Genomic DNA, 18,979 nt, shown 5'->3' with positions numbered 1-18,979 from the left:
CTTCCAGAATTCCTGGTCATGAGCGTCCTCTTCATGTCTTCAAAGTATAAATAAATACGACTAAAGATCTTTGCAGATTTGTTAATACCTGCTAGTTAAGTGGAGAATCTTGTTAGATACATAAATATTCAGGACTAAATCCTGTTGCTCACACATTGATATCTAGAGTCCTTGGAGATCCCCCAAAAGCATCTGAAATGAGGACTGGCCTTCTCATTCCCTTCGGGACTGCTTTTAAGGTGAGGCTTTACCGCTAGCTGCAGGAGTCTAGCAGCTATTGCCTGCACACAGTTTTGGATTGTGGCACTGATCTCAATGCATTGACTTAGCACTCAGGGTCCAACATGCTAGGCTGACACAAATTGCAATAGATGTCCAGTGCAGATGAGTAAACCAACCTCTAGTTGGTATGGTTAATGGAGTCTACAACGCTGTTGACCTGACTTAAGGTAGGTGTGTACTTTAGGTGAGCTGAACAATTCTCCACATTCTAGACTTCCATTGACTACAATGACTTTGACACCTAAGGTTCAAGTCATTTACCTGTACAGCATTGGAGGATAAGGAAAGTGTAACTAATATCATCTACCTGGACTTGTGCAAAGCATTTGACACTGTCTAACATGACATCTTTGTCTCTAAAATGGAGAGACGTGGATTTGATGGATGGACCGCTCTGTGGATAAGGAATTGGCTGGATGGTCACATTCAAAAAGTTGTGGTCAATGGCTCAAAGTCCAGAGGTTTTCAAGGTCAGGTTGGATGTGGCTTTGAGCAACCTGATCCAGTGGGAGGTGTCTCTGCCCAAGGCATTCGGGGTGGAATTGGATGATTTTTAAGGCCCCTTTCAGCCCAAACCATTCTATGATTCCATGATCTTTCATAGTAAACACAAGCACAAACAATTCCTGTATTCATTTTTTGCTATGGTCTTTTACTTCCTAGGTACTTGTTTTATACTGAAATCAGATCATTTACCTTTGCTATGTCTGAAGAAAGATTTATCTCTATTATTTGTAGAAATGCAATTACAGGGCCAACATTGCAGTTCTTCATTGGCACCACTGTTATAAAAGCCGCTGAAGAAAAGGAATTTAAGAAAAAATATAATTACGTGATAACTTTCCCAAATACATCCAGCAGGACACACAGGAAAATGTTTGTCAGCAGTTTATTTTTTCTGAGTACTTATGTGCACGTCTACCATATGCTCAAGAATAAGATGCAGGGATCTTCAGTAACAGCTTAGAGATAATAAGAAAAAAAGTTACTTAAAAAGGCTCCTGAGAATATCCTTGTCTTTCTTTGGAGAAAATGAGCAAGTACATATGGCTTTCAAGCATAAATAGCTATTACAGTGACAGAGAATTTAAGAGCTACATTTGGAGGCAAAGGCAAAGTATGGAGAAAGCACCTTTTTCTCTTCTGTCTTTACACTTCACACTCGAATCACAGAAATTAAGTGGATGCATCCTTTGGAAGAATGACATCTTGGAGGTGAGAGCAGTATCTACCAAGGATTTTTAGTAAAATAGATGATTTTATACTGGAACAAAAGTACTCACACAGGAAATATAACCAGCACTTTAAATATATTAATGTAATAACACTTAAAATTATGACTATTCTGAAAACATTCAGAACTCTTCCATTAATGAGTCAAAGGTAGAATCAGAATTCATTTGAAGTAAAACAGAGTGCAGCAGATATGAAATTTCAGGGGAATGGAAGTATCACCCCTTCTTAATAATTACCTAAACAGAAGTCTCCCTATGGCTTGAAAAAAACAGATACATTGGATGATTGGTTTGCTTCTTCAGCTCTAAGGCTGCAATGTTCTCAGCTGGTGAGAATACTCATCGTATACGTTTAGAGGGAGGAAAACACTCTCATTGGAAAAGTGCAAATCAGGCATTGCACATTAATAACAATCTCTTTCTGGATTATTCAAACAGGAGGACAATTTTTAAAAGGCTATTAGAATGAGAACAGTTGTAAACTGTTTTTTATAGAGACTTGTAAGAATATATGTAAAAACTCCCTCTTATTTACAAGTGAAAGCCTATTGCTGCCAAAGGAAAAAAGGGCTCTGAAGCTCAAGCTGCCATCCTCAAATCTTGTGTTCAGTTTTGGGCTCCTCACTACATGGACATTGAGGTACTGGAGCATGTCCAGAGAAGGGCAATGAAGCTGGTGAAGAGCCTGGAGCACAAGTGTTATGAGAGGTGGCTGAGGGACCTGGGGCTGTTTAGCCTGGGGAAGAGGAGGCTGAGGGGAGACCTAATTGCTCTCTACAACTACCTGAAAGGAGGTTGTAGAGAGGTGGGTGTTAGTCTCTTCTCCCAAGCGACAGGTGACAGGACAAGAGGGAATGGCCTTAAGCCACTTCAGGGGAAGTTTAGATTGGACATCACGAAAAATTTCTTCACAGAAAGTGTTATCAAGCACTGGCAGAGGCTGCCCAGGGAGATGTTTGAGTCACCGTCTCTGAAGTATTTAAAAGATGCGTAGATGAAGTGCTTAGGGATATGACTTAGTAGTGGACAGGTACAGTTGGACTTGAGGATCTCAAAGGTCTTTTCCACCCTAGAGATTCTATGGTTCTATGATATGGTTTAGCAGGCACGTTGATGCTAGGCTGACAGGTGGACTGGATGATTTTAGAGGTCTTTTCCAACCTTAATGATTCTATGATAATTTGATCATAGCATCCACTGATGAAGAGTTCTACTGAATGTAATATAAAGTGATAACTTTTGATTGTTTTCATTTAGTTCTCATGGAGACAAATCATGACTGCTAAGTATGGAGCTCCCTGCACCTTCTGGTTATAGTCCACTGTACATTAGCTGACACAAGCGATTTGGGGACATGGTTATTCTGTTCCTCTGTTCCTCTCTTGTGAGATCCCACCTGGAGTACTGTGTCCAGTTCTGGAATCCTCAACATAAGAAGGATATGGAACAGTTGGAACAGGTCTAGAGGAGGGCTACAAAGATGACCAGAGGGCTGGAGAACCTTCCATATGAGGACAGGCTGAGAGAGTTGGGCTTGTTCAACCTGGAGAAGGCTCTGAGGAGACCTTATAGTGACATTCCAGTACCTGAAAGGGGCTACTAGAAAGCCCAGGAGGGACTTTTCACAAAGTCTTGTAGTGATAGGACTAAGGCAATGGGTATAAACAGGAGAAGAGCAGATTTAGGCTAGACATAAGGAAGATTTTTTTCACCATGAGAGTGGTGAGACACTGGCACAGGTTGCCCAGGGAAGTCGCGGATGCCCCATGCCTGTAAGTGTTCAAGGCCAGGTTCGACCAGGCTTTGAGCAACTTGATCTAGTGGGATGTGTCCCTGCCTGTGGCAGGGGGGTTGGAATTGGATGATCTTTAAGCTCCCTTCCAACCCTAACCACTCTATTTGGGGCACAACAACCCTATGCAGTGCTACACCCTATGCAGTGCTACAGAATAGAGGAAGAGTGGCTAGTAAGCTGCTCAGAGGAGAAGGACCTAGGGATGTTGATTGGCAGCCGACTGAACATGACCCAGCAGTGTGCCCAGGTGGCCAAGAAGGCCAATAGCATCTTGGCTTGTATCAGAAACGGCTTGACCAGCAGGTCCAGGGAGGTTATTCTGCCCCTGTTCTTGGCACTGGTGAGACCACACCTCGAATACTGTGTTTGGTTCTGGGACCCTCACTGCAAGAAAGATGTTGAGGCTCTGGAGCGTGTCCAGAGAAGAGCAGCAAAACTGGTGAGGGGGCTGGAGAACAAGTCTTATGAGGAGCAGCTGAGGGAACTGGGTTTATTTAGCCTTGAGAAGAGGAGGCTCTCTACAACTTGGCTAAATGGTATTTAGAATCCTGTCCTCCTAGTGTTTATATGTATATTCAGTCCAATTCCCAGTGAGGTTGGATCTGTAGGAAGCACTAGAAGAAGATGTAATGGAGATTTCCCAAATGACCTCCTCCCTTCGAATCATTTAGTTTGGAAAAGACCCTTAAGATTACACTAAGCCGGGAGGAAGTGTCGATCTGCCGGAGGGTAGGGAGGCTCTGCAAAGGGATCTGAACAGGCTGGAACGATGGGCTGAGACCAATGGCATGAGGTTTAACAAGGCCAAATACTGGATCCTGCACTTGGGGCACAACAACCCTGTGCAGTGCTACAGACTGGGGGAAGGGTGGCTAGAAAGCTGCCTGGAGGAGAAGGACTTGGGGGTGTTGGTTGACAGCCGACTGAACATGAGCCAGCAGTGTGCCCAGGTGGCCAAGAAGGCCAATGGCATCTTGGCTTATATCAGAAACAGCGTGACCAGCAGGTCCAGGGAGGTTATTCTCTCTCTGTACTCAGCACTGGTGAGACTGCACTTCAAATACTGTGTTCGGTTCTAGGCCCCTCGCTACAAGAAGGATGTTGAGGCTCTGGAGCGTGTCCAGAGAAGAGCAGCGAAACTGGTGAAGGGGCTGGAGAACAAGTCTTACGAGGAGCAGCTGAGGGAACTGGGGTTGTTTAGCCTTGAGGAGGCTCTCTACAACTTATTGCTCTCTACAACTACCAGAAAGGAGGTAGTAGAGAGGTGGGTGCTGGCTTCTTCTGCCAAGTGACATGGGACAGGACAAGGGGGAATGGCCTCAAGCCGCTTCAGGGGAAGCTTAGATTGGACATTAGGAAAAATTTCTGCACAGAAAGGGTTATGAAGCACTGGCAGAGGCTGCCCAGGGAAGTGGTTGCGTCGCCATCCCTGGAGGTATTTAAAGGACGGGTAGACGAGGTGCTCAGGTATATGGTTTAGTGGCAGGTAGGAATGGTTGGACTCGATGATCTAAGAGGTCTTTTCCAACCTTGTGACTCTATGATTTCCCCTATGGTAGGGAGATGGATTAAGAGACAGTGAATGTCTTTCCAGGCTTTGTCAACAATATCTCAGAAGAAGGGAAGGACTTCATCTCAAAGGGAGACTGTTCTTCTATCAGATAGCAAAGCTGCCTCCCACATTTATGGAGAGAGAAGGGCTATTGAATTCTGTGTTGCTGTAGGACTTGTTCTCCTGCCAGTGGGCATGAGGAACAGTGTCGGCATGCCTATATACGTATTTTTATCACAGTCTGTTCTAACTTTTGGCTTTCCTGCACACAGCAGATAACACCAGAGTCGAGTCACCATCCCTGGAGGTATTTAAAAGACGGGTAGATGAGGTGCTCAGGGACATGGTTTAGTAACAGAGAGGAATGGTTGGACTCGATGATCTGAGAGGTCTTTTCCAACTTAGTGACTGCGATTCTATGATTCTACGACCCTCTGATTCTATCCCTCTCAGACGAGGTGCTCAGGGATATGGTTTAGTGGCAGATATGAGTGGTTGGACTCGATGATCCAAATGGTCTCTTCCAACCTGGTTATTCTATGATCCTACGATCCTCTCTAACTCTGGTTCAGCGCCGTTGGGCTCACGGCTCCCCCTCGCCCCGCCCCTCGCCCACGTGCTCCTCCCCCCCTCCGTCCCCGCTCACTGGCAGCTGCCGAGCGTCACGCGGCAGGCAGCGCCAGTCGAGCTGAGTTACCGATCCCCTGCGCCACGTGCGGGCCCTGCGCTCGGCGCTCGCTTGCTCAGGCCTTAGCGCGGGGAGGGTCGCGAGAGCGATGCCCGTGGCAGCCGCCGCCTGAGGCGCTCGTCCCGGTCCCGGCGGTGGGGATGGGGCTGGGATCGAGCTCTCAGGGCCCTGACGGCGGCGCCGAGGGCTTCCACGTACACGGGGTGAGATTCTGAGGTGCCGGTTGTCCCTCTGGGCCGGCAGGGAGGGCGCGGGCGGCTCCTCGGGCCCGTTCGCGGGAGGCCCCGGGTGTGGAGGCTTCGCCTGGGGCGTGTGGGCGGTGCGCGGACCTCCTGATGAGTTGGAAGGGGCGAGATTTAGACTAGACATCGGGAACAAATTCATCACTCTGAAGGTGGGGAGGCCCTGGCACAGGTTGCCCAGGGAAGTTGTGGCTGTCCCATCCCTGGAGGTGTTAGGTTAGGATGCACTTTGAGCAACCTGATCCAGCGGGAGGTGTCCCTGTCCATGGCAGGGGGGTTGGAACTGGATGGTCTCTAAGTTTCTCTTCCAGCCCAAACCATTCTATGATTCTATATAGTGTAATTTTGAAAGGCAAGTACTGCAGGCTTTTTCTATGACTTACAGCTTCCTGTGGGAATCTTTGTGGCTTTTAGACATGTGGACAACAGTAACATGAGCTCTGTAAGAACCTCCATGCACTTATTTTTGTGCACATTCTCAGCCTTGACATCTAACTGGTCCAGTGGAAGGTGTCTGCCCATGGCAGGGGGGGGTGGAACTGGATGGTCTAAGTTTCCCTTCCAGCCCAAACCATTCTATGATTCTATATAGTGTAATTTTGAAGGGCAAGTACTGCAGGCTTTCTCTACAACTTACAGCTTCCTGTAATCTTTGTGGCTTTTGGACATCTGGGCAACACTATCAGGAGCGCTCTAAGAACCTCCATGCATGTATTTTTGTGTACATTTTCATCCTTGACATTGTGTTAGGTGATAGTTTTGTTGTTAGGCTTCTTGCACATTATTTAGACTTGCGATGTAGGCTGAAATTCCTTAATCTTTAGCTTGGGTCTGTGTAAACTGGCTGTTTTCTTTTGATGCGATTTAGGGGGCTTTTTTGCTTTAAAAGCTTCTGCTGAAGTAACCGTGCTACTGCTTATGTATGTTTTATAGCATGTATAGACAGTGACGTCAGTGAAAGCCCATTACTGCTACAACTTTATTTAAAAATATAGTAAAATATAGTAGTTTGGTAACAGAAGACCAAATACAAGACGTAACATTTTTAACTTTGCTAGTAATTAACTTTTCAGTTTAGATGATGCATGGGCTCTAACTCGGAGCTTGAATTGTGGGGTGGCTTTCAGAAGTCAAGTGTATTGCAGGTTACAGGCTGTACTGCTGAGTTCTCAGAAAGTAAACTTACAGCAGGGTGAACTGTTAGTGTGTTTGCAATGGTTCCCTCAATCTTATGTTACTTTGTTAGTGGATCTTGAGGTGGGCAGTCTCATACAATCTGTGTGTATTACATCTGTGTGATTTCTAGTCAGATTTTTCCTGGTGTGGATGCATTTTAATAGCTATTCTCTTTATTTCTTTATTACATCTGTTCTGTGATAACTTGCTTATAATGAAATTGAGATGTTGTAACTCTTATTTCTTATATATCTTCTGTAAGTGATGGCAATTTTCTAACTTGTGGTTAGATAACCACAAGAGTAAGAGTATAACGCTCTCTTAAGTGTTCCTGATCTAACGTGCTGCTAGTTGTGGAAATCTAACTGTAAATTCTGTTGATGTAAAAAAACTGCTGAGGTCTGACCGGAGGCTCTCATTATGTTCAGGCTCTCAGTAGCACAGTAAAAAAAAAATCTTGAAGTAGCACTTGGAAAACTAGGCCCTTTTTGAAATATTTAATACGTTCCTGCTGTGGGTTCTGCATCACAATACTTTTGTCTTTTATGGCATTCAGTACCTGTTTTTCACAGCTTAATTAGGACACCAGTAAGTTCACAGTTGTGGACTGCTTCCCGAGCTTTGCCATTTGGCACCTCGTCTCTGGTTCAACTCAAAAGTAAATATTGAATCAAGTGTAAAGATTAACATGGTCACTTAATGTAACTAGAGAGCAATGTGTAGTACAAATAAAATGTATGTTTTGCAGGTTCAAGAAAACTCCCCAGCCCAACAAGGAGGACTGGAACCTTTCTTTGATTTCATCATCGCAATAGGACACACCAGGCTTGTAAGCCTCCAGTGGTTTTATTTTTTTTGCTGCATGAAATATGGATGTTTTAATAATGAAAGGTAGAAGCCAAAGCTGTCACAGTAAAGAAAGTTTTTCCTTTCGTACATTGTATATGGCATTAATAGGATCAAGTAAACTTGGTGGGGTTCACAGTGTCTTCGCTGGCTGGAACCAAATATGAAGAACATGTTATTTATGCCTTTAGCCACCTTAACTTCTTAACAGGTTAACACAATGTTTATCATAGTACTGACTCATGCAAATTTTCTGCCAAGGTGAATATTGAATGGATGAGTCAATGGTAAGAGCTCAACATTTGATTAAACAAACTTCTTTCAGCATTTGATGAAACACAAAAAAGAATCATGGCCTGTCTGCTCATACTTCAGGCTGGGAAGAGGGTTCCTGTAGGGAGAGTTATGAAATAAAAGCTGAGATTTGGGTTGGTGTTTCTTTGGTTTAAGAGGCTCACAGGTTTGGTTATATGCTTTGTCCTAGCGACATACAAGCTGAACTCATTACGTTTGTCTTGCTTTTATTAGTGGAGTTGTCTGTCTGAAATTATTGTTACAACGGTGGAAGGTCACAGTCAATCTTTTAACGTGACCAAACCCAATGTTCCTCCAAGCTGCTCGCAAATAAGTTGTCCTTTCAAACTCAGTTTGCAGTGACTTTGAAGTAACTTACTATTGAGTAAGGGCTGGGATCAGAGACATGAAGTAAAATGATGCTGCTCATTGTTACGACCACACAGTTGATATCTAATATTCTTGATATTATTTAATAGCGGGTATGAAGATTAGGAAAGTAAGTGACAAAACTGAGTAATAGTAGTTACTTGCATGAAGAGACACAAGCTGACAGTACTGGCTTACTTTATAATAAAAGAAAATTGAACTGCTGGTAAAAAACAGAGCCTAAACTTCGACCATTTTGGTTCTTTATATTCAAATTCCACATGATGTCTCTGTTACAGGTGCAACTAGAAACAATGTTAATCATATCTCTTTTTCTGTGCTCTACAGAATAAAGAAAACAATATGTTGAAAGATTTGCTGAAGGCAAATGCTGAAAAAGCAGTAAAGCTGGAGGTATATAACATCAAAACAATGAAAATAAGAGAGGTGGAGGTGATTCCCAGTAACATGTGGGGAGGACAAGGTCTTCTTGGAGCCAGCGTGAGGTTCTGCAGTTTCCAGGGAGCCAGTGAACACGTATGGCATGTTTTGGTGAGATGGAATTCTTCAGTGGCTTGTTAGTATTCATACAACCCTGTTTTAAAGCGTAATGTTTAGAAGTAACCCGTAAGTAGAAGTACAACGCTGAAATCACACAGAAGAATGGAACGCAGTCTTGAAAGTTTGTCTGAGCTATTTGAATATTGACAAGTAATGGGTGACTTAATGTTGCCCGTGACTGTGAAGAAAAGTAACTCCATCCCAACCTGACTAAATAGTTTGTGATGGGCAGAAGGTTTCTTCCACAGAATTATAGAATCATTGAGGTTGAAAAAGACCTCTAAGATCATTGAGTCCAACCATCAGCCCAGCACTGATAAACTATATCCCAAGGTGCCATGCCTACACATTTTTTGAACACCTCCAGGGATGCTGACTCCACCACTTCCCCATGCAGTCTGTTCCGATGTTTTGTATTACCTTAAAGAATCAGTGGTAAAGCAAAAAAGATTCTAGCTTGATAGGTGTCTCTGTGTTGGCTAAACATCAAAGCAGAAGTTGCAAAAAGTGCCAAAATTTATTTTAAAATTAAGTGAGAGAGCTGAAAGAGTAGAAGAGCCTAGGAAAGACTGACATAACCTTTTGCTATTTTCTGGTTGTTTAAGTAAATGTCAGCTTCTCAACATCTTCAGAGTATCTCCTTTCAAACTGGTAGTATCTTGGTCTTATTCAGCATGTTTAACAAGATATTCAAGACCAGGTTGGATGAGGCTTTAAGCAACCTCATCCAGTGGAAGGTGTCCCTGCCCATGGCAGTGGGGTGAAACTGGATGATCTTTTAAGGTCCCTTCCAGCCCAAACCATTCTGTGATTTTATGTCACACCTAGATGTAGACTGTTCAGAGACTTCTAGTTTATCACATAAATAAAATGTTCTTTCTTTCTGTTCTTTTTGGAGTTAGATTTCCTTTTTTGCTCTTGGGATAATTTATCCCACTGCGAGTGCAGATGACACTAATTATTCTTTCCCAGGATGTTGAACCTGCATCTCCTGCAGCTCTGGCTGGTCTTCAGCCGTACGCTGACTACATCGTTGGATCTGATCAGATTCTTCAAGAGGTAGGCTGCATGTTTCTTCAAGTAGTGACTATGCTCATGCCTGCCAAGTGTATGTTGTAGGGTTTGGGTTTCTTATAAATCTGATTGCATGTACATAAAACGTTTGGAGATAGTTTTTTGGGATGTTGGGAGGTTGATCTTCATGACAGATGCTTTATGGTCGAGGCAAACATTATCTTTTTTAATCTGACAGTAAAAAAGTTACCAAAAATCTGCTGAAGTTCCCTAAAGATGAAACGCTAGTGTGTTTTAATCTGTCTTTGGGTTTTTAGTATCTCATATTGAAGTAAATAACTGTGTAAAATGCTAACTTGCTTCCAGCTTCTTATCTTACATGTTTGAGTTTAATAACTACTACTTTCTTTTTTTCTTAGTCAGAGGATTTCTTCTCACTGATTGAATCCCATGAGGGGAAGCCATTGAAGCTGATGGTTTATAACACTGAAGCAGATTCCATTCGAGAGGTAGTTGTGACTCCCAATGGAGCTTGGGGTGGAGAAGGAAGGTACTGATCTCCGGACAGTCACTGGCTGATATCAGGTTATATACTCACCATACATGAGCTTCTGTTCAGAGTATTATTATTAGTATTATTGTTTACTGTTTATCGTTTTCAAGCTAAGCCTTGTTTTCTTACACTTGTCACACAAACCCGTCCATTTTTCCTTTAAAAAAAAAAAAAGCTTACAACCTAGGAATTAGGCATGTTCTGGCTCTAATCCTGTTTGAGTTGAAACTAAGGGCAAAATCTGTGTGACTTCCCTTGCAGCAGATTCACTAGCTACATTCTCACAGTCAAATGTTCAGTTAAAACAAGAAGAAAATCCAAATTAGGTCAGATTATATATTTACTAAAGATCTATGCTATCTTTCTGTAAATGTCAGTAGCAGGGTGCTCCTTGAGTACTAAAAGTGAGTGAAATGATTCTTGCAGGTAGGTGTTTCTTGCCATAGATCAAAGATTCAAACTCTTCTTGCTTTAAAGAGTCAGAACACTTAGTAGCTTTGTTAAGAACACCTTTTTTTCAAGTCTTGTTTTACTTCTCTTGTACAGTTTAGGGTGTGGTATCGGGTATGGCTATTTGCATAGAATTCCAACACAGTCTGCAGTAGTGAAGAAAAAGCAAGAAAGCAAACCGCCTTCACCCTTACCAGAGGCTGGAACTCCTGTCCCATCTACTAATGGTTACACAGAGGTAAGAAATCAGTTATGTTCTCTGGAGGTTCACAATTTTCTACTTGTTGGAACATTTATATTACAGTATATTTGAGTACAACACACAATTTTGCTTGAACAAAATGGCATTAGGTGAAGGCAACACGAGAACTGATGATGCTGAGCAGGTGACAGGGCAGCATGACTGAGAAACTCTGTTTGCTGAACTGTACCCTTTATTTTCTCAAACATTGACCTGGTATTCTTCCATATTTCTCATGGTATTTGGGTGCAATTCCGAATATTCCAATTATGCTTTCACTAGTGTTGGTTGACACAAATTTTGCCACACATTTTCTTCATGTTTTGAAGACTTGCATACTACCACCATATCAGTCAATGAGAACCATGTTAGAAGAATGCCCTTTTCTCACTAGGAAATCAAGACACCTACTAGAATTAAGTATGGACTGTTCTTCTAAGAATGAACTGGCTTTAAAAGGCTACTTTGGAACGTGTCTTAATCCCTGGCTTGACTGTTGGTTTTGGTGTTAGACATTCCCTCTGAAATTGTGTATGTGAAGGCTGAGGCAGAATGTTTTCACAGGAAGGGCGCCTTCAGGTGAAGCTTTAAATATTAAAAGATGCATTTCCTTCTCATTGTGTTATTCCAGACTCCATTACTGGCACCCACTTCTCAGAGTGACAATGCTGAAATAGTTATGAACTTGGATCATTCCACAGATCAAGAAGTGAGTGGTTATTCACCTGAAAGCTCACTTTCTCCTCCTCCCCCTCTCCAGAGAGTTATGGATCCAGGTATGTTTTCTTAGGTGCTCTTTCCAGCAATTCTTTAGAGGACATCTAACTAAACAAACTAAACTGCATGAAGCTTAACAAGAGCAAATGCTGTATTTTGCCCTAGGGACATGGCAACCCTGGATGTACATGTAGATGGGAATGAGAGGCTGGAGAGCATCCCTGCAGGAAGGGATCTGGGGGTTCAGGTCAATGGCAATTTGAATGTGAGCTAAGAGTTCCACTTGTGTCCTGGGTTGCATCAAACACGGCATTGTTAGCCGGTTGAGGGTGGCGATTCTCCACTACTCCACACTGGTGCAGCCCCACGTTGACTACTACATGCAGTTTTGGGTGCCGCAATATAAGAAGGATATCAAGCTACTGGAGAGTGTCCAGAGGTGGGCTGCAAAGTTGGTTAAGGGTCTAGAGGGGAAGCTGTATGAGGAGTGGCTGAAGTCACTTAATCTCTTCAGGCTGGGGGAGACTGAGGGTGGACCATATGGCAGTTTACTGCTTCCTCACAGGTGAAGGAGGAGGAGCGGATGCTGATCTCTTCTCTCTGGTGACCACTGATAGGACTTGAGGGAATGGCAGGAAGACATGCCAAGGGAGGTTTAGATTGGTTATTAGAAAAAGGCTCTTCACCCAGAAGAGTGGTGGAGCACTGGAACAGCTCTCCAGGGATGCACTCGTGGTGCCCAGCCTGACAGTAATCAAGAAGCATTTGGATGACGCCCGCAGACACATGGTGTGAAAGTTGGGGTTGTCCAGTGCAGGGAAAGGAGTTTGACTCGATCCTTCTGGGTCCCTTCCAACTTGGGACATTCTATGATTCTAATTAGGGCTTAAAAAAGGTTAAGACTTAAATGTAGAACAGTGAGCATGGGTAGTTGTTTCCTTAAAGTTTTTGACACCAGTGGACTTCAGAGCTGTAGAATTTGATTGCCGTGAGTACCGACAGAGGTTAACATTCTGCAGAAGTCTTTCCACTGATGTCAGCTAACTTTTAGGTTAAATTTATTTGCATTTAGCGGGGAGGGGACTCCATGGACTTCAGTCTGGATAGAACATGTCTTTTTGAATCAAGAATGTTGTGTTATGGCTATAACAGTACTGTAATTTTCCTTTCTCCTTCAGGATTTCTAGATATGTCTGGTATTTCATTTCCTGAGCTCGCTGACTTAACTAAAGTGTCCAACATGTCTTCATCTGCCTCCTTCAACATGCCAGCAGCAGATACTTTAGTAGGCAGTGAAAAGTTGATGTCAAACAATGACGCTTCTGCTTATTTTGGTAAGTGCATTCAGTATTTCCTGTAGGGTTCTGACCTAATTTCTGGAATGGCACCAGCTCATGCCTGCTCAACAGTATAATGGTTTCTGGAAATATGCCTATTTTAAGAAACAGAAAGTGGATTGGCTAAAATGAGACAGAAAAAGTAGCAGAAATCAGGTTCAAAATTGGACAAAAATAGACTTTTAATAAGATTATACAACGTGTATCTTTTTCTTTAAATGAAAATCTGGATGATCCAAATTAAACTGACCTTTAAAGCAGGTATTTCTAAAGTCTAAATGATTTTTTGGGCACCACAGGCTCACCTTCACAGTTGTAAAATGAAAACAAAATTGCAGTCAACTTCATAATGATCTATCTGTTTTAAAAAAGAAATACATCTTACTATGGATGTGTCTCCCTTTTAAAAGGTGTGGTGAGGAGAGTTGTAACACAAAGTAAAACTCCTAAGAATACAGCAGACCAAATGGTTCATGATCTCTAACAACCTACTTGCACCATCAGATTTTCTGAATTTGGGGAGAACTGAGTAAACGTGGCCCATGGATTTGACAGTTGTGACTCTGGTTATGTGCCTGTATGAAGTATGTTGCTCGAGCTGATTTTCTAGATATATGGTAACCAGAAGGACTGTCCGTTAGCCTGAAAGCTTTTTGTTTTTTTACAAATTATTTCTATTTCCCAGAAAATGCCTCAAGTTTGAACCCTGAAGATGTATCCATGTATTCTGAAGGCTCAGCCAAGAAGCCTGAGGTGGATGACCTCCTGTCTTCAATTCCATCTTTACCTTCTTTTGTTCTTCCTAATGAAATTTCTTCAAAAACAACACTAGGAACTGATCCTGACAACCAAGAAACAAAACTGCTCTTAAACAGTAGTGAGAGTTCATTAACCACTACTCCGGTGAAACCAGATGATGAAGCAGGATGTGAACAGAAAGAAGCAGCTGCTGCACAGGAGCATGAGTGAAATGGATGCAGCTTTTGTTTACAGACTGCCATATGCTGTGATACTACAGCTTGGAATATTTTTCTGATCTTGAAAGAGTTAGGTGTTCTATTTTGTTAGTGTAGACACTATTATAAAAGAAATTGTATGAAATACATATCCTATTGTCTTTGCCAATCATTGTCCGATTGATCTGCTCAAACTTTGAATGCTGTCCAAAGTCACCAAATTAATGGAGAAATTAATGCAGAAACAAGGTGGAGACTGGTGAAATGTCGACTTCCTGAATTCACGTTTGCCTTCAGATGCTTCTGAATGTATTTATGAAGGTACTTTGTCTGAACAGTGACAATGATGACTTCCTCAGTGTGACTGATGGCATTAAAACCAATTCTTTATGGTTTTGACTTGCTAGGAAGCTTTTCTAACGGTACCTCACTTTGACAGGCTTTGTGCCTTTCATACCCCAAGATATCTTTATTCCTACTTACTACTCTGCAAACTGTTATTTTTCTTGTTTTAGAGTCTCTTATCTGTAAGTTATTCGTGTACCTTCTCCACAACTACTTTTGCAGGAAAGGAAGCACAACATGGTTTGAAGGTGCATCATACAGAAAGGATAAGATCACGTGGGTGGGTCCTGTCATTCCCTTTAGCTCTTCAGTGGAGCATGTGGTGGTCTGAAAAAGGGCGTGAGACTATGACAGTTATTTGGAATAAACTTAAGTCAAAGATGATTTTAAGCCAGGTTCATGTGTTTTCAGGTGATTGAGCTTTTTAGTGCAGTTGAATGTGTCTTGGTTTCTGTAGTGACAAAGAAATAGCTTTTCTTTAGTTGTACTCTTCTTGAGTTGTGCTTTTCTATTTAAAAATAGGTAAAAGATGATTTGTGTAAGACAAGGGCACGTAACATGTTAGTGCAACAACAGCTATTGCTTTGTGTAGGTTATTTGTTTTGTTTGCACTTGTCTTCACATTGCTTCTGAATGTAATAGTAAGCACAAAAGAAACAAGTGGGTGTTTTTGTACCCCTCAGGGCAGTGATCTATAATGGAATTTTAAAGTTGCTGATTGGGAATAACTTCACTAGAGCTGGTACAGTTAATGTGGTGAAAATCCTTCCTCATTTAAGAGAATGGCTTATGATGTTAAGCAGGCATTTAAGCTATGAACTAGAAAAAGGTTATTTAGCACAGTATTGTCTGATTTCTTTCTCAGTCTCCTGATCTGTCTCTACATTGTTCCCAATGGAGATCAGAGCACAAAAGGACTGAGGAGGGTGGAATTGAGGAATGGTGCAGGATAAGGAGACTGGGTTACATGGATTTGCCAATGACAGCTCAGCTGCAGCAAAGGGGTCTTCAGATGAGTACAGCCTTGTGTAAAATCTGTCCTTTGTCTTCATCTGCCTTAAATACCGTTTTGACATGAAATACAGTAGCTCTGAGCAGGATGGTCAAAACGCCTTCTGCTTTAAAGAAGAATGCTTTAAACCCTGACTGCAGGTAGCAGAACTGAGAGACTTCAAATCTAGTCTGCTAAATGGTCTGTTAAAATTGAACGGATTTTCTTCCCATATTGCTAAAATAAACGTCCTCTTTTCTTCCCAGCTGACTGCTACAAGGGTGAACAGCCAAACACTAAAATAAACATAATTTAAGTTACTGGTAAGTGTCTGGTCTCAGATCCTGATAACTGAAGGCATCTAGGTGACCTGTTTCATTTTTTGTTGTGGTTTATTTAGGAGTGTTTCTCGTCTTGCATCATTGTCAAAATTGTTTCTAAGTGATGCTGCACCCTTTAAAAACTGGAAAGTGGGGAATGTCAACTCATACTAAATTTTAAATGTCACAGTAATAAATAGCTTAACTCTTAAGAGTGGTCTGTGTCCAGTCTGCTTTGTGTTCACTGCCTCTCAGAAGGGGAGAAGGGAACTGGTTTATATTTATAAAGACATGATTCTTATTTTTGTGATTGTCTCACTGCTTTAATGACATCTATAAACTCAGCAGTGATACTTCTGCAGCCACAAGGAGTATCTCGGCAGTATCACAAAGAGGACTACATAAAGGTTTAAATTTAATACCTTGTACTGATTTTAGAGCTCGGATGCAGCAGATGTGTACTGTGACACCGCACAGTGGTTTGGTGTGGCCAGGCACAAGGGGACAAGCTTCCTGACTAGAGCTGCTCTCTAAAATTAATAGTCAAGCCTGAGGACATGAGCCCAGCAGACACTGAACCCAAAAAGGCTACTGAGAGCTCAAGTATTGTAGCAAGGATTGGGAAAATCCTCACCTCCACTAAGCCACATGTGAGAGTGTGCTCCCCACCCCACCAGCGTGGCCTTTTCCAGTAAATCCCGATCAAGCAATAACCACCAGTGGTGACTGTGATGGTTGTAATGCCTGCATCCACCTCAGGGTGATTTGGGGGGAGAGAAGGAACAATGCAATAGGCAAGGGATGATGTATGGGCATGCACCCACCTGGCCACGGTGCTGGTTAGGGTCTGACTCAGGCTGAATCTGGAAGAAACACACCTGCAATCAGTTTGCAAATACGACCATGAGTCAATCGCCTTACTCCATAAATAATAAGCAGATCCAAAAGCCCTTTGAGAAATCCTGAAACAACAGTGGGCTGCATGCCAACATCTCCCCTTGAAAGGGATGCCTCTCAAGGTTAACAGAATCCTTGCCACAATAGACCCTCGGTGTGCAAACTGGGAATAAGTGCACCAAAACACTGTGATCCTAGCTAAGAGGTACAAAGGACTGATTGCACATAATCCTTTAGACATAAGCTGCTGACCAAGTCAGGATCCAGCTACACCTCAACTCCTCTCCAAGGCGTTTAGAAAGCAAAGTGGTCCTTTCTGAACCTTGTGACTCAACAGGAGGGTTTCTCTGACAGTTTTATCTGCCCCTGTCCTGTAAATGAACACGTATACCTTGCCGAAACTCCTAAACCACTGTCACGTTTATTATCAAACTTCGTTAAATCTCTGCTTTATATCAATAAACACATTGCTGCTTTTACCTTTAAAAGCAAAGTGCATCATTCCCTCTCCACATCCACATCATGAGCCGGAGCACCTGGGTGTTAATGGTGATCACACACAAGATGAGCACTCCAAGACTCTCCGGGACTTCCACCCACCTGGATACTCACAACTCTACTCAAAGGCCAGAGCAACTTGATCAAACCCTGCCCCACACAAGGTAACACCGAGGGGTGGATCCAGCCCTCCCCTCTGAAGTAAGTTACTTGATTGATGGGAGGTTTGGACAGCATAGCCCTGCACTAGGAAGGCTCCCGACCCCCAAAATCATGGTTAAGGAAATAACCATCCTAGAGATAAACACACCTGTCTTATTGTTAACAATATGGATGCTAAACTATCAAATTAAAGTTCAGCTGGAATTAATGAATACATTTAGTGTCTTTGCGATGAACAAGTACTGGAAAGAATTGTTGAAATAGCAAATTCTGACAGAGAGGACTTCATTTTTCCTCTTGAACTTTGACAGCAGGCTTGACAATTTACCGAATCGGCACAAATCCGCTGCTCCACTACTCTGAAGAAGCTGCTCATCCAAGTTGCCACAGTTGACTGAATTCCTTTTAGCTGTAACTGAGGAATACTGCAGGAAGATAGGCTGCAACACTAGCAGCAGTCACACTCACACATGTATTGATGGGTTTCCATTATGCATTTCCAGGGTGTTCAGAGTTTAATCTCACCCAGCATTAGAATTTCAGCACTAAATGGGGAAGTAGGAGACTTCAGCTACCCCAGCATTCCTGTGCTCCCGCACCATGAATTTAGCAGAAACGCCTCCCAGGGTGAAATCTTTTAATTCAGAATTCCCCTCAGTGCCCTTACCAATCTTCATCTTCCTCCATTTCACCTCCAAGCAATGACAAAAGATCTTGTCACCTCTGCCTCTGGCTGTTAAGTGAAAGCAGCTACAGGTTACTCGTTGACTTTGATTTGACTGTGCTAATCCATTATTTCCTGGGCACTACTCCTAATGTCCACACATCCTCCTCCGTCTTTGTTCTTGCCTTAAGCAAACACTTATTCACGTTGGTTCTGCTGTAACGGCAATTACAAAGCAACTGTTTGTTTTAAGTTATATTAAGCTACAAAAAGTAACCCACCATCCATGGTACCATGAAAAAGATAGTGAGAGCACTGTCGCAATATCCTCAGAGAGAGACAGGCACATCCCATCCAGTCTCCCATCAGTACGGCTGGTCTCCATGGTGTTTGTGCAACCACTTACAGAAAAACCTGCACCACACAGTACAGGAAATGATGTTAGTCACTTGCTTTCTTCATATTTCAGTGCACATGTGTCATTAACAGTTTTTAACTAGCTAGCTGGAACTCCACCTGGCTCCATTTGGGAGCCATCAGCACCTCTACAAGATCCTGCTCTTAAAGCTCGATGCTAAATGTCAAGAAATTTCTTGGAATAAATCTGAATCAAATGGTACCTCTGCGAAAGTAAAAGCAATACTTTGCTGTGATGTATTGCCGAAATTTGGAGTATTTATGTTATTAGCAGTCAGTTAAAGGCCTTCACCTTTGGCAAACACATTCTCTCCTCTTCCCTGGCACCTCCACACTAACTGACCTCAGCAAATTGGCCTCTGCAACCTCCTTCTCTC

The 18,979-nt window shown here is 42.7% G+C and overlaps 1 protein-coding gene across 1 annotated transcript; it reads left to right on the top strand.

The window, feature by feature from the left end:
* The first annotated feature begins 5,599 nt into the window (after positions 1 to 5,599).
* On the top strand, positions 5,600 to 16,176 carry GORASP1 (golgi reassembly stacking protein 1). Its single transcript, XM_054058190.1, has 9 exons — positions 5,600 to 5,755; positions 7,719 to 7,799; positions 8,828 to 9,031; positions 10,013 to 10,099; positions 10,474 to 10,604; positions 11,154 to 11,295; positions 11,930 to 12,074; positions 13,194 to 13,349; positions 14,038 to 16,176. Exons 1-9 carry the CDS (start codon positions 5,693 to 5,695, stop codon positions 14,319 to 14,321), a joined length of 1,293 nt encoding a protein of 430 aa, XP_053914165.1. The 5' UTR covers positions 5,600 to 5,692; the 3' UTR covers positions 14,322 to 16,176.
* The last annotated feature ends 2,803 nt before the right edge of the window (positions 16,177 to 18,979 follow it).

This window comes from Cuculus canorus, chromosome 2 (genome assembly GCF_017976375.1).
Source record: "Cuculus canorus isolate bCucCan1 chromosome 2, bCucCan1.pri, whole genome shotgun sequence".
Classification (NCBI taxonomy): Eukaryota; Metazoa; Chordata; class Aves; order Cuculiformes; family Cuculidae; genus Cuculus; species Cuculus canorus.
The sequence above is the reverse complement of the archived record's forward strand: the minus strand, read 5'-3'. Positions and strand labels throughout refer to the sequence as shown.